The sequence below is a fragment of the Muntiacus reevesi genome, chromosome X (assembly GCF_963930625.1).
Source record: "Muntiacus reevesi chromosome X, mMunRee1.1, whole genome shotgun sequence".
Lineage (NCBI taxonomy): Eukaryota > Metazoa > Chordata > Mammalia > Artiodactyla > Cervidae > Muntiacus > Muntiacus reevesi.
The window spans coordinates 147,216,803-147,237,158 of record NC_089271.1 but is presented as its reverse complement, the minus strand read 5'-3'; the positions used below and the strand labels follow the sequence as shown (position 1 = coordinate 147,237,158).

At 51.6% G+C, this 20,356-nt stretch overlaps 1 protein-coding gene, 1 long non-coding RNA gene, 1 other non-coding gene and 1 pseudogene across 4 annotated transcripts; 2 read left to right on the top strand and 2 right to left on the bottom strand.

Annotated features, from left to right (window-relative positions):
- Nucleotides 1–68: 68 nt before the first annotated feature.
- RPL10 (ribosomal protein L10) lies at nt 69–2,446 on the bottom strand. 2 transcript variants are annotated; one of them, XM_065915087.1, is made up of 6 exons: nt 2,351–2,446; nt 1,574–1,632; nt 1,371–1,478; nt 1,039–1,177; nt 359–521; nt 69–276 (listed from the first exon to the last, which is right to left on the bottom strand). In XM_065915087.1, exons 1-6 carry the CDS (start codon nt 2,371–2,373, stop codon nt 124–126), a joined length of 645 nt encoding a protein of 214 aa, XP_065771159.1. In that variant the 5' UTR covers nt 2,374–2,446; the 3' UTR covers nt 69–123. The 2 variants fall into 2 exon arrangements, with proteins under 2 accessions (XP_065771159.1, XP_065771160.1); XM_065915088.1 differs by lacking the exon at nt 69–276 and having other exon boundaries at nt 387–510.
- LOC136154948 (small nucleolar RNA SNORA70) lies at nt 567–701 on the bottom strand. Its single transcript, XR_010660643.1, has one exon. It is a non-coding gene; the product is annotated as a small nucleolar RNA SNORA70 (small nucleolar RNA).
- Nucleotides 2,433–11,691, top strand: LOC136153354 (uncharacterized). Its single transcript, XR_010660388.1, has 3 exons — nt 2,433–3,270; nt 3,515–3,648; nt 7,972–11,691. It is a non-coding gene; the product is annotated as an uncharacterized lncRNA (long non-coding RNA).
- A 657-nt stretch (nt 11,692–12,348) lies between these two features.
- LOC136154199 (large ribosomal subunit protein P1 pseudogene) lies at nt 12,349–12,759 on the top strand (annotated as a pseudogene).
- Nucleotides 12,760–20,356: the final 7,597 nt, after the last annotated feature.

Below are 20,356 nucleotides of genomic sequence, written 5' to 3'. Positions count from 1 at the left end.
AATGACAGCAACCCTTGGGGCTTCCAGAGGTTCCCCACGCACCATGAATTCAGATGCAAAGACAGATGAACAGGAAATAGCATTTATTGGTGAGCGTGATTAAGGAGGGAACAGAGCTGATGCTCATGAGTGCAGGGCCCGCCATTTGTCCAGGGGACCACGATTAGGGATGTATTTGACCCCACAGCCATCCGGGATGAGTCGCTTTTCTGCCACCATGTTCTCAAATTCATCCGCATTAAACTTGGTAAATCCCCACTTCTTGGAGATGTGGATCTAGAGAGAGATAGAAACAACTGAATCATGGGCCCTGAGGCCAGGAGCAGACAAAGGGGATCAAGGCTGCAATGTTCCTTACCTTCTGACGGCCAGGGAACTTGAACTTGGCCCGGCGGAGGGCTTCAATCACATGCTCCTTGTTCTGCAGCTTGGTGCGGATGGACATTATGACCTGGCCAATGTGGACCCTGGCCACTGTGCCCTGGGGCTTTCCAAAGGCACCGCGCATACCTGTCTGGAGTCTAGATTGAGAAACAGCAGGCCAGTCATGAATGCCCACTAGGAAGAGTTGTCTCCAAGGTCCCTTAGGGCTACCTGTACAGGCAACAGGTTGCATACACTACCAAGGAGGCTGCTATTTGCAGCCATTGCACACTGGGCCCCCATGGGGAAAAGAGCACAGTCGGCTTAATTGGCTGCAAAGAACTGAAAAACAGACTAGCTAGAGTCCCTGCAAGGTACCATTGGACTCCTCTGAAAGCCAAGCGACCTATGACCACCCCAGCAACCTGCTTGCTTGCAGGTTATGTCATCAGGTGCAAAGAGGAGCTATTCCCACAGAAGCACCTCACAATGTTGCCCAGAGCCATGATGCCTTTTGAGCTTCTTTCTGGGACTCTGGGTTGTTCAATGTCCACTGAGGCCCACTTGCTAGCACTTTGGCCCGGCTTTGCTGTAGGTCAATCTGTGGGGCCACCTCTCTGCCCTGGTTGATGAAAATCATCAAGCCCAAAGTAAAGGTCTCAGGATGCAGCTCACCTATCAGCTCCAGCGCAAGACAACATCTTGTTGATGCGGATGACATGGAAGGGGTGGAGCCGCACTCGGATGTGAAAACCATCTTTGCCACAGCTTTTCACCATGTACTTGTTGGCACAAATACGGGCAGCCTCCAGGGCTACGGGAAGACAAAATGCCACAGAAGCATTTACCATGACTCTGTCTTGGTGGGATAAGTTTAGCAAACCGGCTAATGATTGGGCACTTGTGATTAATAAGCTGGTCATTTCAGTGCAGTGAGTTCCAGGTTTGGCTGGGGGGAAGGGCACATACAAGGAACTGGGCAACACTAACAAGGAAGCCTGCCTCACCTTCAGAGGAGAGCTGCTCATACTCATCTGACACCATGTGGCCACAAAGTGGGAACTCATCCACTTTGGCCTTCTTACGTCCCAAGTCGAAGATGCGGATTTTAGCATCTGGAAAAAAAAACACAAGACAACCTTGCTTAGTGTGGGAGTCCCATAAGAAACTAGGTCATCCAAACCTGTTTGGAAGCTTTGTCCCTACTTACCAGGGACACCTCGGCAGAAACGGGACTTTGGGTACGGCTTGTTCTTACAATACCGGTAACTGCAGGGAAGAGGACCCAGGTTATAGAGAGTTCATAAACGAGCTCTACAACAGGCACGTTGAGAGTTTCGCACATGTTAATCTCCAAGCTTGGTCTCCTTTACAGGAAATGGGCATTAAAGCAAGTCACCCATGACAGGAGATTAAAGAATAAAATACCATCCTCAATCCTGTTGTTTTAAACGTCATATAAAGCTAACATTCTGAAATGCACTTTTCGGTTTAAATAGAAAATAGCACAGTTCAAGCCATCCACCTAAATGGACCTTGGAGCACGTGGCATTAAGTTCGCCTCCAAGCAATGTGAAGGGTTCCCGGCGCCCCCTGCAGGGCCGAGGCTACTGAAGCCACTTTTCCGGGACTGCCGTTAGCATCCGAGGCGCCCACATCGCACGTCGCCTGGAAATAAGATGGGAATGGTACACAGAGGCCCCGAGAGGAAACTAAGCTGACGAATTTTCAAGTCCAGAAGGCGGGATGCAAAGTAGACATCGTGTGTACCCCTACAATGGGGCCATCGTATGCAAAATTGGGTCAATCCACCGCTAAAACAAAATGGGGTCAGACCTCAAGTGACCTGAAATGTCTCAGAATACGCAGAGTCCGTCCCCAGGACAGAAAAGCCGCACCAGGGAGACCCCACCCCACTGTTACTTTTAACGGTTAAATGGCTGTCCTCTCGCTTCCCAGCAGTGAAAAAGCATGGAGTAGCACTCACCACCGGGCGGGGCGGCGGCCCATGGCGACACCAGGATCTTCAGTGGCTACAATGAAACAAAGTCGGAAAAGAAGTCGAACACAGGTTTTAAACTAGAAGAAATGGCAAGGGCACAGCCATACCCAGAGCCCGCGACTACTCACCGTGCCGAAGGGAAAGAGGCGCTCCCACCCCTGCGCAGGTCTTATATAGGCAGCCTATCTTCACGCGTAGGAACCATAGAGTCCAGGCGAGGACGCGTAGACGCTCTATCAGACTTCCGGACCATAGATGCAGCGATGCTCTGCGCCTGCGTGCGGTCGGAGCTGAGCACATGCGCACACCGAGAAGGCGGCTGGGCTCCCGGCCGCGGGAGGCCAGCTGGCGAATGGGGATTCGCCACATCGGCGCGAGAACTCAGCTTCCGGCTGGCCATCTTGGGCGTAGAGCTCTTGCCCGAGGCTTTGCTATAACTGTGAAAGACGTTATGTTCCTACAGTTGAAAGAAGTACTTTCAAGTGGGGGTTCACGGCGGCCACGTGCAATGTTCCCGGGCATCGCGGAGCCTGGGACAAGCCCTCTCCACCTTCCCCAGCGCCCCAGAGCTCGGCAGGGACGCGCCCGGCTGGAGGCTCAGCCTGCATTCCTTTGTCGACCGGGAGGCCGAGGGGGAAGCCCGCCCCTGTCCCAGCCCCCCCAGAGAGTCTTGAACCAACTTGTCCGTGAGCAGTACCCATGTCCCCCTTCTCTGAAGACCCAGGGCAGGGCGGGGGAGCAGCGCCAACCCCAGGTGGTCTGCGCTTTCCCGTGAGAAAGGCCAAGGAAAAGACACCACCGAGATCCAGGGCTCAGGAGACCCCACCCGAGCACCGTTGGGCCTACCCTGTCCCTTGCAAGAAATGAGACGTTGTTCTTCACAGGGTGCCTTGGAGAAGGGGAAAGTAAGCTGGTGATCCCCCTCAGATGGCAAAGGAACACTGTCAGTCCTGGGCTGCACCCCAGTCCTGGCCTCTGAGAGCTGCCTTGACCGGTACTCCTGGGAGATTCCATACTCCCAGGGCCCAGAATCGGGTACTCAATGCTCCATGCCCCCCCAAAACACACACACACCCGCGATGCGGTTCTTTCTGTTCCCTGCCCACTGACTTCCAGCACCTCCTAAGGGTGCCTTTGAAATGTTTACAGATAAAGCAAGGATCCTTCCCCCACCAACCCAAGGATAGTATCCAGAGAAGCGTGCAGAACTAATGTTCCTACCTCCAGGGATCTGAACATCTGCCAGAGGGACCCAGCCTTCTAGAGGTGAGGACCGCAGGAAGGTAAGGAAGTTTTGAAGGCATCCCCATGTCGCTTGACAGATGTGACGCACCTCTTCTCCAGGACGGCCTGTCACTTTAGTGCATGGGTCCTCTAGGAAGGCGTGGGAAGATTTGCTGTGTGCACTTCCAGCTGTGGCATGGGGTCTTTCTCAGGGAACATGATCTCTCATTCCATCCAGAGGCCTTACCTCTGGAAATGGGGTGAGATGTGACTATCCGTGGGGGCAACTCAACTCAGGTTTTTGGCTCCAAGAACTAGAACATTTAGGGTTGTAGAGTATACATCAGGCAGAGCTGGATCAGCTGTTGATACTGTTCACTCACTCATGTCTGAATCTTTGCAAACCCATGGGATGCAGCTTGCCAGGCTTCTCTGTCCTCCACTGTCTCCCAGAGTTTGCTCAAACTCATGTTCACTGAGTCAGTGATGCTATCCAACCATCTCATTTTCTGTCACCCACTTCTCCTGCCCTCAGTTTTTCCAACATCAGGGTCTTTTCTAATGAGTTGGCTCTTCGCATCAGGAGAAAGGATTGGAACTTCAGTTTCAGCGTCACTCTTTCCAATGAATATTCAGGAGTGATTTCCTTTAGGATTGACTGGTTGGGTCTCCTTGGAGTCCAAGGAACACTCAAGAGTCTTCTCCAGCACCACAGTTCCAAAGCAACAATTCTTTGGTGCTTAGCCTTCTTTTTGGTCCACTCTCACATCCATACATGACTACTGGAAAAACCATAGCTTTGACAATATGGACTTTTGTCGCAAAGTGATGTCCTTGCTTTTTAATATGCTGTCTAGGTTTGTCATAGCTTCCTTTCCAAGCAGCAAAGGTCTTTTAATTTCATGGCTGCAGTCACTGACTGCAGTGACATAGAGCCCAAGAAAATAAAGTCTGTCATTATTTCCAATGTATCACATCTATACTGGATACCATTAACTTTTTTTTTTAACTTTTTTAACTGTTTTTTGAATGATGAGTTTTAAGTCAGCTTTTTCACTCTCCTCTTTCACATTCACAAAGAGGCTCTTTAGTTCCTCTTGACTTTCTGACATAAGGGTGGGTAGTGTCATCTGCATATCTGAAATTATTGATATTTCTCACTGCAATCTTAATTCCAGTGAATCTTTTGCTTCACCCAGCCGGATATTTCACATGAAGTACTCTGCATAGAAGTTAAATAAGCAGGGTGACAATATACAGCCTTGACGTCCTCCTTTCCCAATTTGGAAACAGTCTGTTTTTCCATGTCTGGTTCTAACTGTTGCTTCTTGACTGGCATACAAATTTCTCAGGAGACAGGTAAGGTGATCTGGTATTCCCATCTCTTTAACAATTTTTTACAATTTGTTGTGAGCCACACAAAAGCTTTAGCATAGGCAATAAAGCAGAAGTAGATGTTTTTCTGGAATTCAGTTCCTTTTTCTATGGTCCAGTGGATGTTCGCAATTTGATCTCTGGTTCCTCTGCCGTTTCTAAATCCAGCTTGAACATCTGGAAGTTTTCGGTTCATGTGCTGTTGAAGCCTAGCTTGGAGAATTTTGAGCATTACTTTGCTAGTGTGTGAGATGAATGAAATTGTGTGGTAGGTTGAAGATTCTTTGGCATTGCCTTTCTTTGGCACTGGAGTGAAAACTGATCTTTAGCAGTGCTGCGGCCACTGCTAAGTTTTCCACATTTGCTGACATATTGAATGCAATACTTTCACAGCATCATCTTTTAGGACTTGAAATAGCTCAGCTGGAATTCCATCACCTCCACTAGCTTTCTTCATAGTGATGCTTCCTAAGGCCCACTTCACTTTACATTCCAGGATGTCTGGCTCTAGGTGAGTGATTGCATTATTGTGCTTATCTGAGTCATTAAGACCTGTTTTGTATAGTTCTTCTGTGTATTCCTGCCACCACTTCTTAACGTCTTCTGCTTCTTTTGGGTCCGTACCACCTCTGTCCTTTATTGTGCCCACCTTTGCATGAAGTGTTTCCTTGGTATCTTTGATTTTCTTGAAGAGATCTCTACATTTTCCTATTCTATTGTTTTCTCTGAATTTCTTTGCATTGATCACTGAGGAAGGCTTTCTTATCTCTCCTTGCTGTTCTTTGGAACTCTGCATTCAGATGGGTTTATCTTTCCTTTTCTACTTTGCCTTTTGCTTTTCTTCTTTTCACAACTATTTGTAAGGCCTCCTCAGACAACCATTTTGCACTTTGTGCATTTCTTTTTCTTGGGGATGGTCTTGATCGCCACCTCCTGGACAATGTTCCGAACCTCCGTCCATAGTTCTTCAGGCAGTCTGTCTATCAGATGTAATTCCTTGAATCTGTCACTTCCATTGTATAATCGTACGATTTGATTTTCATCATACCTGAACGGTCTAGTGGTTTTCCCTACTTCCTTCAATTTAAGTCTGAATTTTGCAATAAGGAGTTCGTGATCTGAGCCACAGTCAGCTCCGGGCTTGTTTCTGCTGACTGTATAGAGCTTCTCCATCTTCAGCTGCAAAGAATATAATCAATCTGATTTCCATTTTGACCATCTGATGATATCCATGTGTAGAATCGTCTCTGGTGTTGTTGGAAGAGGGTGTTTGCTATGACTAGTGCATTCTCTTGGAAAAAATATATACTCAATCTGATTTCAGTATTGACCATCTGGAGCAGGGTGCCCAACTATTTCTTCCCTAGAGGCGCTGTGGTCTTTCAGGGATACTAATATTCCTGCTCCAATGGCTGTGTCAGTGCCTCACAGAAAAGAGCTGATTTCTCTCTCCCTAAGCTTTTGGATATGTACAAAATGAAGCAGGGCAAAGGCTAACAGAGTTTTGCCAAGAGAACACTGGTCATAGCAAAAACCCTCTTACAACAACACCAGAGACGACTCTACCCATGGATATCAACAGATGTCAATACTGAAATCGGATTTATTATATCCTTTGCAGCCAGAGATAGAGAAGCTCTATACAGTCAGCAGAAACAAGACCGGAGCTGACTGTGACTCAGATTGTAAACTCCTTATTGCCAAATTCAGACATAAATTGAAGAAAGTAGGGAAAACCACTAGACCATTCAGGTATAACCTAAATCAAATCCCTTTCGATTGTACAGTGCAAGTGACAAATAGATTCAAGGGATTAGATCTGATAGACAGAGTGCCTGAAGAACTATGGACAGAGGTTCATGATATTGTGCAGTAAGCGGTGATTGAGATCATCCCCAAGAAAAAGAAATGCACAAAGGCAAAATGTGTGTCTGAGGAGGCCTTACAAATAGCTGTGAAAAGAAGAGAAGCAAAAGGCAAAGGAGAAAAGGAAAGATAAATCCATCTGAATGCAGAGGTTTTTTTTTTTTTTTTTTTTTTAATGCAGAGTTTGAAACAATAGCAAGGAGAGGTAAGAAAGCCTTCCTCAGTATCACTGCAAGGAAACAGAGGAAAGCAATAGAATGGGAAAGACTAGAGATCTTTTCAAGAAAATTAGAGATACCAAGGGATCATTTCATGCAAAGACGGGCACAATAAAGGACAGAGGCAATATGGACCTAACAGAAGCAGAAGACATTAAGAAGAGGTGGTATGAATACACAGAAGAACTATACAAAAAAGGTCTTCATGACCCAGATAAGCATGATGATGTGATCACTTACCTAGAACCAGACATTTTGGAGTGCAAAGTGAAGTGGTCCTTAGGAAGCATCACTATAAACAAAGCTAGTGGAGGTGATGGAATTTCAGCTGAGCTATTTCAAATCCTAGAAGATGATGCTGTGAAAGTGCTCCACTCAATATGTCAGCAAATGTGGAAAACTTAGCCGTGGCCACAGCACTGCCAAAGGTCAGTTTTAATTCCAATCCCTAAGAAAACCAGTGCCAAGGAATGTTCAACCTATTGCATAATTTCATTCATCTCACACACTAGCAAAGTAATGCTCAAAATTCTCCAAGCTAGGCTTCAACAGCACATGAACTGAAAACTTACAGATGTTCAAGCTGGATTTAGAAACGGCAGAGGAACCAGAGATCAAATTGCTAACATCCACTGGATCATTGAAAAAGCAAGAGAATTCCAGAAAAACATCTACTTCTGCTTTATTGACTACACTAAAGCCTTTGACTGTGTGGATCACAACAAATTGTGGAAAATTTTCAAAGAGATGGGGATACCAGACCACATTACCTGCCTCTTGAGAAATCTGTATGCAGTTCAAGAAGCAACAGTTAGAACCAGACATGGACCAATGGACTGGGTTCCAAATTGGGAAAGGAGTATATTGTCAATATCCAGCATCAAGGCTGTATATTGTCACCCTGATTATTTAATTTCTGTGCAGAGTACATCATGTGAAATGCCAGGCTGGATGAAGCAGAAGTTGGAATCAAGATTGCCAGGAGAAATATCAGTAACTTCAGATATGTAGATGACACCACCCTTATGGCAGAAAGCTAAGAGGAACTGAAAAACCTCTTGATGAAAGTGAAAAAGCTGACTAAAATTCAACATTCAGAAAGCAACAATCATGGCATCTGGTCCCAAGACTTTATGGCAAATAGATGAGGAAACAAGGGAAACAGTGACAGAATTTATTTTGGGGGCTCCAGAATCACTACAGATTGTGACTGCAGCCATGAAATTCAAAGATGCTTGCACCTTGGAAGAAAAGCTATAACAAACCTAGACAGCATATTATAAAGCAGAGACGTTACTTTGCCAACAAAGGTCCATCTAGTCAAAGCTATGATTTTTGCAGTAGTCATGTATGTATGTGACAGTTGGACCATAAAGAAGGCTGAGCACCGAAAAATTGATGATTTTGAACTGTGGTGTTGGAGAAGGCCCTTGAGAGTCCCTTGGACTGCAAGGAGATCCAAGTAGCCCATCCTAAAGGAAATCAGTCCTGAATATTCATTGGAAGGACTGATGCTGAAGATGAAGCTCTAGTGCCTTGGCCACCTGATGCAAAGAACTGACTCATTGGAAAAGACCCTGATGCTCAGAAAGATTGAAGGCGGGAGGAGAAGGGGATGACAGAGGATGAGATTGTTGGATGGCATCACCGACTTGATGGAGATGAGCTTGAGCAAGCTCTTGGTGTTGGTGATGGACAGGGAGGCCTGGCATGCTGCAGTCCATGGGGTCGCAAAGAATCAGACACAACTGAGTGACTGAACTGTACTGAATACTTTGTATTCTTTCCTCCACCTTCTGTCAGGGCTTTTCTGGCATCAAAACCTATGAAATGCAGGTCAGCAGTAGGTCCAAGTATCAGTCAGCCACCCATGTGAAGTGTGTGCTAGACTACACAGCAGCTGCATGTCCTAATACTGATGCTTTCAATCAGAACCCTCTAGTAAATAGACCTCTAACAGTTAATCCACTTCATTGATTAGCACAGCTCACCTACTGAATCGAACTTCCTGAGAAGCTCTACCACAAATGTGCGAATAAAGTTAAGCTGGTAGATAGCAGTGAAGTCTGGAAAATATTTACTGATGTGTGAGCTATTTCCTGAAGGGTCAGACTTTGTGTCTGTCACCTCAATCATGCAGTAATCAGACCCCACTTATAGGACTCATGGCAACAGGAGGTGGTGGCAGAGGGTCTGGAGGACAGTCAGTGTTGCCTGGCAAGGCATCGGCACCAGGTGAAGTAATGACACAGCCCTCAAAGGACAGAACACCAGCCTCCCACACACGGCCGGGCAAGCTACTTCCATTAGCAAGGGAGGCTCTGGGGGACTGGGGGCTTGCTGATTCTCAGCTTCCACCAAGGGCAGCCAGATATCCTGAGTTTCAGTTTCAAGGCCCCACTCGTCCACGCAGTGCCCTGCCTTTCACCTAGGAAATGCAGAGAGGCTGGGAATTCAAGCAACCTGGGGATTCTGCAACTGGCACAGTGGAATGCTGTGTTTGATTTCCATTCCCGTCAGCCCTTCAGGCACAGGGGAATTTGCAGGATGCCATGGAAGAGCTGTGGCCGTCATCCTGTGACTTGAGCTGAGAGGTAAGGCAGGTGTCCTTGTCAGTTTCCTCCCAGGGACACTGCAGTGACTGCACAGCCCAGCCTTAGTCCCTGGCATTCCCTCCATGACAGTTCAGGGTAGCAGCTGCTCTGGCTCCTCGGGCACTTGCTGCCCTTGGCCCTTCACCCCAGTCGAGTGCAGGGAGCAGAATGGTGAGACCCCCGCAGGTCATGGGTGCCTCAAACACAGGTGGTCACTCAGGGATGGCTCAGAGAGCTGAAGGAAAGCAGCGAGTACAGGAAGCAGCTGTCACCCCAGACCCAGGGCAAGAAGGGAAGGGGTTGATGTCATCAGAAGCCCGGAGGCCAGGATGGGGGGCCATGAAGACCAGCCCATCTCTCCTCCATGTCACTGCCTTGTCATCTTCTGAGTCATCTATCTGTGGTTTGATTCATCAGTTGAGATTCTTATTTCAAAGACTGGTTTTGTTTCTAATGTCTAAAGTTCTTTTTTCATTTTCAAATCCACCTAGACTTTTAGAATTTGTTTTATCTTTTTGATTCCTTCTTTTGTATCTACTTTTTAAAGTTCTTTTTTAATTGGAGGATAATTGCTTTACCATATTGTGTTGGTTTCTGTCATATGTCAACAAGGATCAGCCATAGGTATACATATGTCCCCCTCCCTCTTGAACCTCCCTCCCACCTCCCACCGTGTGTGTCTCTTCTGGTGTCTTGGAGACCAGTGAAGTTTGGGGGAGTTGCAGTAGCCTTCATTCACAGGAATGCAGACAACTGGTAAATATCCATGAAAACTGCTCTCTGATCTCATGAGAATTCAAAGGTACTGTCTATTTCAAAGTCCCCCCTGATTAGGCACAAGAGTACAGGTGTTTCTCTTTCTCACCTCCTTCCTTTATAGACTGGTCCAAGGCCCGGGGATATTCACTGGGACTCACCTCCGATGCCTTCAGGACAAGCTTATGTGTGATACCATTCCCCAGGAAGCTCCCTGGGAGCCAGATGGAGAGTGTAGCCTGCAAAAGGGCTTCCCTGAGAGTTCGGTTGGTAAAGAATCCACCTGCAATGCAGGAGACCTCGGTTTGATTCCTGGGTCAGGAAGATATGCTAGAAAAGGGATAGGCTACCGACTCCAGTATTCCTGGGCTTCCCTGGTGGCTCAGCTGGTAAAGAATCCACCTGCAATGTGGGAGACCTGGGTTCGATCCCTGGGTTGGGAAGATCCCCGAGAGAAGGGAAGAGCTACCCACTCCAGTATTCTGGCCTGGAGAATTCCATGAACTGTACAGTCCGTGGGGTCGCAAAAAGTCAGACACGACTGAGTGACTTTCACTTCACTTTACAGCCTGCAAAAGGAGTTCAGGCTTAGAGGCCAGTGTCCTTAACCACCCCTCCCTCCTGCTAGCTAGAGATTCAGAACAAACTGCTCAAGCCTTCCATGTCCTCATTTGCTCATCTGGAGAAGGGGGTGACATGCTACTGACTTCCTAGGGCCACCGCGAGGCTGGGATGGGTGAGTCCAAGCCTGAAGCAGACACTCCCAGCCCTTACTGAAAATTATATCATCTGGCTTCTGACAGTGATGCCCTGGGGACAAAACAGGGCCACTCCTCTCTTTGAGGGACCTGCCAGCATTCCATGAGGATGGGTGGTGTCTTCAGTGTGAGTTTGCAGACCAGTCTTTAGCTGGCCCTCTGGGAGTCCTGAGTGGGAAGCCAGAGGTGAGGCATCCCTTCTGGGAGCATGTGCTCTGCCAGGAGCCTGGCAGTACAACCACAGTGCCAGGGTTGGGGGGGAGCCTCCCTCAGCCAGTGGTTTGCTGAAGCCCCACTATCTGTGGCAGAGGGATGGAAGCCCCTGCTTGCAGATGATGGGGACCAGTCTTCTCCTGCTCACTCAGACCCATGCTGGGATGGACCCAGTTCTTTTACAGCCTTGTCCTTTCTTCTCACCATTGCAGGTGACCGTTCAAGAGCACTGGTTTTAGGTGGATTCTTGGTTCTTATTTGTGCTTTCCCCATGGATCTCGCTTGCTCACCTGCGGGCAACCTATGCATTTAAATAATATAATACTCTCTTCTCAGTACACGTTTCCTCGTCTTTTCCACAACTGAGCTGGCATCCCAGGAGGGCGGGGGCTGGGTGTCTGAGAGGCACTGGCCCCAGTCCCGGCCTACCTAGCCTGGGATCATATGACCCCCCCACCACACACACACACACAAACACACTCACAGTAGTGGGGCCTGCAGGACAGCAAGAATCAGCCAGCCTGGGTCCACGAAGCATTAGGTGTGGGAACTCGGAAAGTCTGCCCTGCATCACATGACTCTCCTCACTTGAGGCAGGACAACTTTGTGCCCAAGATACACAACCCAGAAATCATCAATCCAGAGTTTAATAATTTGGTCGCATAAAACTGTGTAACTACTTGACAGCCAAAACCGGCCAGCTTAGTCTTTTGAGACAAGAGATGGCAATTCCACAGTGGTCCAGTGGTTAAGCCTCCATGCTTCCACTGCAGGGGGCGGGCTCGGTTCAATTCTTGGTCTGGAAATTTAGATCTGGCATGTCATGCTATGCAGCCAAAAAAGGAGAGAGATCCCTTTCTTCCACAGCCGCTAAGGTGCTCGTTCCTACTGAGGAAGCCAAGGCCATTTTGGGGTGAGGCCCTCACTTCATCTGGAGACTGGCACCGAGCCAGCAGCCCCACTGAGCACTTGCCCACAGCATGGCCTCTGTCTCGGAGCTTGCTTGCACCTACTCGGCCCTCATTCTGCCCAGTGAGGTGATGGTCACAGAGGATAAGATCAGTGCCCTCGTTAAAGCAGCTGGTATAAATGTTGACAGTTTCTGGCCAGGCATGTTTGTAAAGGCTTTGACCAGTGTCAGCATCAGCAGCTTCACCTGCCATGTGGGGCCTGGTGGACCTGTCCTGACAGCTGGAGCTGCACCACCAGAAGGTCCTGCCCCCTCCACCACTGCTGCCCAATCTGAGGAGAAGAAAGTAGAAACAAAGAAAAAAAAATCTGAAGACTGATGATGACATGAGCTTTGCTCTTTTTGACTAAACCAAGTAGAAACAAAGAAAAAAGAATCTGAAGACTCTGATGATGACATGAGCTTTGCTCTTTTTGACTAAACCTCTGTAGTAACTTCCCTGGTGGCTCAGATGGTAAAGCATCTGCCTACAATGTGAGAGACCCGAGCTCGATCCATGGGTCGGGAAGATTCCCTAGAGAAGGTAATGGCAACCCTCTCCAGTACCCTTGCCTGGAAAATCCCATGGATGGAAGATCCTGGTAGGCTACAGTCCAGTGGGCCTGCAAAGAGTTGGACACAATTGAGCGACTTCACTCACTTGAGTAACACATTCAATAAAAAGCTGAGCTCTTTAGAGAGAGAGAGACAATCTCTGCAGTATATGGAACACAGGGCTAACAGCCCTGCTGTATGCTGATCAGGGTCTTTTGGGGAGGCAGCTGCTTAGTATCATCAGTGAACATGGTAAATGCCCATAGGTTTTGAACTGGCAGTTCCACTTAAAGATAATTATCTTAGCAGGAGATTTACACATCTTCAGAGCTGCTAACAAGCAAATAATAAGAAAAAGAATGGAAAAGGTAACACTACATGAGTTGGGGATTTGTTACATAAACTGTAGCACATGTGCTCCATCCAATACCTTGTGGCCAAAAATGAAATGAGCTATACTTTTGTGTACTGACATGGAAGAATTTTGCAGATACATTATTGCTAGTTAAAATCACACTGAATATACAGGATGTGTGCTTTTTTAACCTGAGTGAGGAACTATGTAGGTGATCCCATAGAAGAATATAGTTAGAGGTGAGAAACAGAATTGTTAACAGTGTTGCCTAAAACAATGTTTTGTAAAAATCTTCAATTATGTGCTTAAAAAATATCTGGGGTGGTAAGGAAAAATGGTCCAGCCACAGTGGAATGCAAATTGGCAGTTTCTTCCTAAGGACACAGCACTTGCACTTCTGGGCATTCATGCCAAAGAAATGGAAAATTCTGACCACAGGAAAGCCTGGATACAAATGTTCAAAGCAGATTTTTTTCTAGAAACCTAAAAGTGGAAAAGGGCAACATGTCCTTCAGTGGGTGAAGGCTCAAACAACTGTGGCTGACCTACACCAAGGAAGAAGCCTAGCAATACAAAGGGAAAACTGACTGCTGAAACCAACTAACTGTTGATTGAGATGGATGGATCTCAAGGGCAGTGTGTGATTGAACAAAGGCCCATCCTGGGTTTCAAACTGCGAGCACATGGCGAGGCATGCAGCATCTCAGCTCCCCAACCAGAAATCGAACCCAGGCCACCGGCAGTGGGAGTGTGGTGTCCTAACCACTGGCGCACGCGCGCATACACGCACAAACACAGAGAACCCTGAGCAGCTTTCCGATGGTACCAATGCCACCTCCTGGTGTGAGGGCCCACTGGGTACGCAACACGCTGATGCTGGGGCAACAATGGGAGGGGCATTTCCCTGTAACTTCCCGTGAAGTTAATTCCTTCATAATACAAGCTCACACCAAAGGCACACAGCAGGGCTTGGCGTGTACACATCGGATCACTCTGCGTGTGACTCTGCACGGACTGTCCGGATTTCCCCGCGGGAAAGTCCAGGGGCCCACAGCACGCCCGCCTAAGGACTGAGGAAAGAGTCCGACGGCCGGGCAGAGGGCGGAAGCTCACGCGATCTGCTTGCTCTGATTGGGCCAAAAGGTGCCCGTCACAAAGAGGGATGGGCTTGCTCGGCGCTGGAGGGCGGGTCTTCTTAGGAGTCGTTCTTGTTCATTGGCAGAGCCAGCCGGAAGAGGTGGGCAAGAAGGCGGTGCTCCACGACCTCTGGCGGGCGGGCTGAGGAGGGGAGTGAGAGGCGACAGCCGCTGGGACGCTCAGGGCGGGGTTCGAAGCACGGAGACGGCCCCCCGCTTCGTGTCCCCGCCCTCCATCTCCCCTCGCCCTCTGGGTCATGGGTGGGGCCAGAGCCCAGCAGTTCGCTAGGTTGTGCGCCCTCTCCTGGAGAGAGGGCGAAGAGACGCCTCCCCGGAGCCCTGCTGCTGCTAAGTCGCTTTAGTCGTGTCCGACTCTGTGCGACCCCATAGACGGCAGCCCACCAGACTCCCCCGTCGCTGGGATTCTTCAAGCAAGAACACAGGAGTGGGTTGCCATTTCCTTCTCCAATGCGTGAAAGTGAAGTCGCTCAGTCATGTCCGACTCTCAGCGACCCCATGGACTGCAGCCCACCAGAGCTCCTCCGTCCATGGGATTTTCCAGGCAAGAGTACTGGAGTGGGCTGCCAGGGCCCTGGAGACCTTGGGGATTCCGTCGGGGCCCCACCCCCCGCTCCCAGCAGGACTCTGCCTGCTGTACTGAGGGCGTCTGGCCCTCGAGATGGCCCGGGGACCGGGTGAGCGGGGACGGTGGGCGGCAACCCCACCAGGATGCTGCCAAAGAGCAGGGTCAGGGGGTTTCCGCTCGGCCCCGCCCTCTAGTCCTGGCATCTGAGGGCGGCCTTGGCCTGCGTTCCTGTTTCCTTCCACCCTCCCAGCGTCTAGAATCTGGCCTCCTCCAGCCGCCCCCACCCCTTGCCCGGCCCACCGTGTTCCACCACCGTGAGTGTGACTGGGACGATTCTCTGTGAAGCCCGGATCCTCCCCCCTTCCCTCCTGCCCCACACGGATTAACAAGGGAGAGGTGGGCAGAGCTGAGCCCAGTGCCCAGAACGTGGAGTCAGGCAGGGGTGCCATGCCTCTGGAGGTGGGGAGGGCCCAAAGTAACACAGTCTTGTCCCTGTCACTCGACAGGTGTGGCCCACTGGGAGGGAATCTTGCCCAAGCACTCCTGTTCTCCAGGACCGCCTATGGTTGCAGCCCTCAGTGCCTGCTGCCTGCCTCTCCCCTGGAAGAGTGAGTGAGGTGAGTGAGTGGGTGAGTGAGCCCGACAGGGAGAGAAAGCCTATGGCTTCACTAGGAGTGGATGAGATCAGAAACCATCCATCCCGATGGCATCTGAGTGCGGCCTTGGCCCACGTTCCTGATTCCTTCCACCCTCCCAGGGTCTAGAATTTGGCCCCCTCCATCAATCATGCTGGAAGGGGCGTGAGAACACCTGGAAGGCTCACTCAAAGCCGGCCACAGGGCCCCGCCCTAGAGTCTCTGATCTTGCACATCTGGGGTGGGGTTTGAGCATTTGCGACTCCAACAAGCTACTGGTCCAGAAACCCCACAGTGAGAAGCACTGCTCTAGAGGCCCGAGACTCCTAGATGTGTGCCCCCTGCCCTCCTCCAAGACTGGCTCTCTGCAGGGTCCCCACGGGGCTGGGAAGAGCTAGGAGGCAGGTGGCTCTCGTGAGATCTGGGGCTTCCCGTTGAGCGTTGAGCAGTCGTCACCCTTCCCTGCCTGAAGCCGAAGGAGGGGACTGTCCACAGCCCAGGCAAGATCAGGTGTCAGGTTTGTCGAGTTGCTCAACAGCTCCTCACTTGGGCTGATAACATCTGGACACGTAGGAGGGTGGGGAGAGAGAAGATCCAGTGGCTGGGTGTGGGGATGGAGGAACTATCTGATGAGCAGAGGAAAAAGGCATGCATGTTGAGCTCAGGGATGGGAAAGGAACATCAGCCCTGAGACCAAGTGTGGGTCTAGGGGAGCATGGAGACCCGAAGGGCTTCCCAGGTGGTGCTAGTGGTAAAGAACCCACCTGCCAATGCAGGAGATGTAAGGAGATGCGGGTTCAATCCTTGAGTCAGGAAGACCAGTGGAGGAGCGCATGGCAACCCACTGCAAGATTCTTGCCTGGAGAATCCCATGGACACAGGAGCCTGGTGGGCTACAGTCCATGGGATTGCGAAGAGTTGAACATGACTGAAGCGACTTAGTACACATGCACGGAGACCAGAAAGGAGGTTGTCTGCCCAGGAACTGCCCTGATAGCTGTCTGGTCTGCAGGTGTGGTCAGCTTCTCTTGCTGGTGGGAAGCCAATGCCTTTCCTGCCACACATTCCTCACCAAGAGGATCTCCCATCCCCTGGGTGACACTGCCCAGACCTCCTCAACTCCAGCGCCATTACCCACTGCTTTGGCCAGTCTTTGCCGAGGCTGGTCTGTCTGTGGCTCCAGGATGGCCCACCATCCAGTTGGAGCCGCAGATCAAAAGCAATGCCAGTGTCCAGCTGCCCCATGTGCCCAGAAACAGCAGCTCTGGGACCCCAGCCCCTGAGCACATTCTGGCTGTGAGATCATTTCGGGCGGTGGCGGGGGTGGCGCTTTGGTTGGCATTTTCCAAGACCCTCTCCTGCACTCTTTTCCTTTGAGTAGCTGGTCTTTTCTTATTTATTGGTTCAAGTTATCTATACCTTCATGATATGAGTCCTGAGTCACATCTTGGTACTATTTTTTGGCCCACTTTGTCACTTGTCTCTTGACTTTGTGGTTTGGGGTTTGTGTTTGGCTAGGCAGATGATCTTAGCATTTGTGTCATCAGACTTTCCAGGCTCTTCCTAATGGTTTCTGGGGTTTCTTGTCAGTTTGTTTGCTGCCAACTGACTTAGGGTGATCTTCTCCATTTAAAGTCATCGTGTATAAGTTACCCATTGCTGAGTAACAAGGGGCTACCCTGGTGATGTTAGAGGTAAAGAACCTGCCTGTCAACACAGGAGAAATAAAGAGACATGGGTTGGGAAGATCCCCTGGAGTAGCAAATGGCAACCCACACTAATACTCTTGCCTGGAGAATCCCATGGACAGAGGAGCCTGGCAGGCTACATCCATGGGGTTGCAAAGAGTCGGACACGACTGAAGTGATTTAGCATGCAAGCATGCATAGCAAATTACCCTAAACAGAGTGTAGTTCCTTAAAACAACCTGCACTCATAATCTCCCAGGTGTCTGAAGGATAGGATTCTAGAAGGCCTGGCTGGGGCTTCTGGCCTGGGGTCCATCACAGGTTGCGGTCAAGGCTTCTCTGGGGCCACAGCCCTATGGTCTCCCTGGGGTGTTGGGATGGGAGGGGGGCAGGCTCTGCTTCTGGAGGGCTCACGGGGCTGTGGCAGGGGACGGTTCCTCCCCATCAGGCCTCTCCACTGGGCTGCTCGGGTCAGGCCTTCCCCAGATCCAGCGATCTCAGAGAGACAGAGCAGCCCTGAGATGGAAGCCAAAGTGTTTGTCTCATAACTCATCTCGAGGTGACACTCCCTCGCCTCTGCTGTGTTTTTATGGGTCACACTGGTCACCCCATGGAGAAAAGAATGGTACCTGCGTGGGCCTAAGTTCTTCACGTTCGTGGCATGTGAGAAGGCTCTCAGGAGTGTCTCTGCCCCTGAGCCCAGGTGTGGGACTCCCGGGCTGCCCAGGGCCCCTCAGGAATGTGTCCTTTGTGGAAGTAGGTGTGGCAGGTTCCAGGCCGGATCCAGGCCAGGCCAGGCATGTGTTGTAAGGGCAGAGAGTGGCTTTTCACCTTGAAATGGTTGCAGACAAAGCCCATGGAAGGCCAGAGAAACAGAGACCATGTAATGATCCCAGCATGGCCTGCAGAGCCCGTGGCGTGTGCCCTCTGCCCTCTGCCCAGGTGTCCGCAGCCTGGAGGGCTGTCCCAGCTACTGGTGTAGCCCTGGGCACAGGTGCAGAAGCTTTCTCACCCTGGCACACTCAGACCTGGGCCCCGTGCCCTGTGACCTCTGCGGTGTCCTCACCCTGTGGTCAGCCCTGCCCACACCCGCTCCTTCCCAGGGGGCCCCCGTTGAGGGGGTACAGGCTGACAAGCCCCTTTTCTTCAATGACTGTGCCTGGTAGCCCCAGGCTGGGCTGCTGCCAGCCTGAGGTGGCAGCCAAGTGTCCCTTTGGTCCCAGGAAGGCACTCCTGCTGTGCCCATGGGGGACATGCCCCCCCCCCCCCGTCCTGGCTGGGACTGAGACAGGACTTCCCAATGACACGCTTGGTGGCTCTGAATGTGTCATGCAGCTTCTGTGGGTGGTGAGAGCTCCTCCTGTTGCCTCTTGCTTCTGGGCAGCACTGGGGCCCTTGGAGACAGCTCCTGGCCCCATCCGTGGCCACCATGCTCTTCTTGAGCCTGACGACCGTGGCCTCGGGAGAGCCGGGCTCTCTGTCTCCTTTCTGGGGCAGAAGTAGAGGCTGAGGCTGAGCTTGCTGGGCCTGTCCTTGGGGATCGTGACCGTGGCTCATGGGGACACCCCTCGGCCAGGATGTGGGGCTGCTGCAGGGTCCTGGGATCCCCTGGAGAGGCTCAAGCCCCCTGCGGTCCCGCACTCCTGGGCCCGCTGACTGTTCCCCTAAGTAGAGCAGCCTTGCAGCCCCTGAGCCCCGGGCACAAGGACTGACAAGGGGCCAGCTGCCCTGCCGTCTTCACCCTGAGGAGGCCTGCCCTTGGGTCCAGGGCTGCATGGGCACTGGCCTTCCTCTCCTGTCACCCGGGCACTGTGGCTGGCGGAGCTCCTGCAGGTGCCTACCTGGTGGACGGGCACAGTCTGGACAGCAGCCCAGCCCTGGACCCGCCCCACTGTCCGCCTACCTCGGGCCTCACCCTCAGTCCTCATCCTCTGCCCGCTGGGCATGATGGTGCCTACCCTCCAGAGCTCAGGCATCTGGAGCGGCCCATCCTCTGCCAGTGCTGGGTCCCAGAGCAATCCCCCTCATTCAGCCCCACTCCCCAGTCTGTGGCCTCCCTGGGCTCACGGGGACTTTGCAGACATCCATGGCAAGCATTGGAGCTGGCTGAGGCCAGCCTGACCTCTGAGCAGCACAGCGTGCCCCTGCCAGGTGCATAAGTCCTGCTGGGGGTGCCCGTGGCCTGTGGAAGAGGCTGCTGTAGGTGGCGGGCCTTGTCCTCTGGGGACCTGTCCACAGCTGGGACGTGGAGCTGGATGATACACACAGACATACACAGACACACACACATACAGACACACACACTCGAGTTCCTGGCGGCCAGCATCCATCACTCCTCATGTTCGCTGACCCTGACTTAGCGGCTGCTCCCCCCTTGGCCCACTGTCCCTGTCGGGCTTCCAGCGGGGTCCCTGTCAGTGCCCTGGCCCTGCGCCCTGGAGTGGGGTGTGGCCACCCAGACCAGGGCCAGTGCGGGTCCTCCAAGGGTCTCTAGACCGTTGCCATCGTTGAAACGCTGAGACTCCCTCTCTGTGGGTGGGTCGCCGTCCCATCCTGAGAGGCGCTGTGCACCTTGCTTCACCTAGACCTGGCCCACCCTCCTGGGGGAGCAGGCACCAGGGAGGGTGAGGTGCAGGGGTGCCCTGAGGTGGGGGTGGCTGGCCGTGGTATGGGATTGGTCAGCTCCCCCATCCCCCCGACTCAGAGCAGACAGGACCTGCAGGATGCTGGGGCCGCTCCCCACAGGGTGACCAAACACCTCCTCCCAGGCTTAGTAGGGAAGAAGGGCCCTGGCGGGCGTCTGTGGCTGGACCCTCCTCTGCTCTGGGTACCTGGTGGCAGGCAGGGCTCGGCCATGGGGCCTATCAGGGCTGGGCCCCCTCCCCTGCTGGTTCTGGATGGCAGGGAGGACTGATGGCAGTGAGGACTGTCTGCCCTTGGCAGGCTGGTCCAGGGAGCAAGCAAGAGGCTTGGGGTGAGTTGGGGTGCGGAAGTGGTGCCTGGTGGGCCGGCAGAGGTGAGAAAGGGCTGATTGGGGGGGGGGTCCCTTTCCCCGCCCCCACTCCCATGGTGGGACTTCTCTAG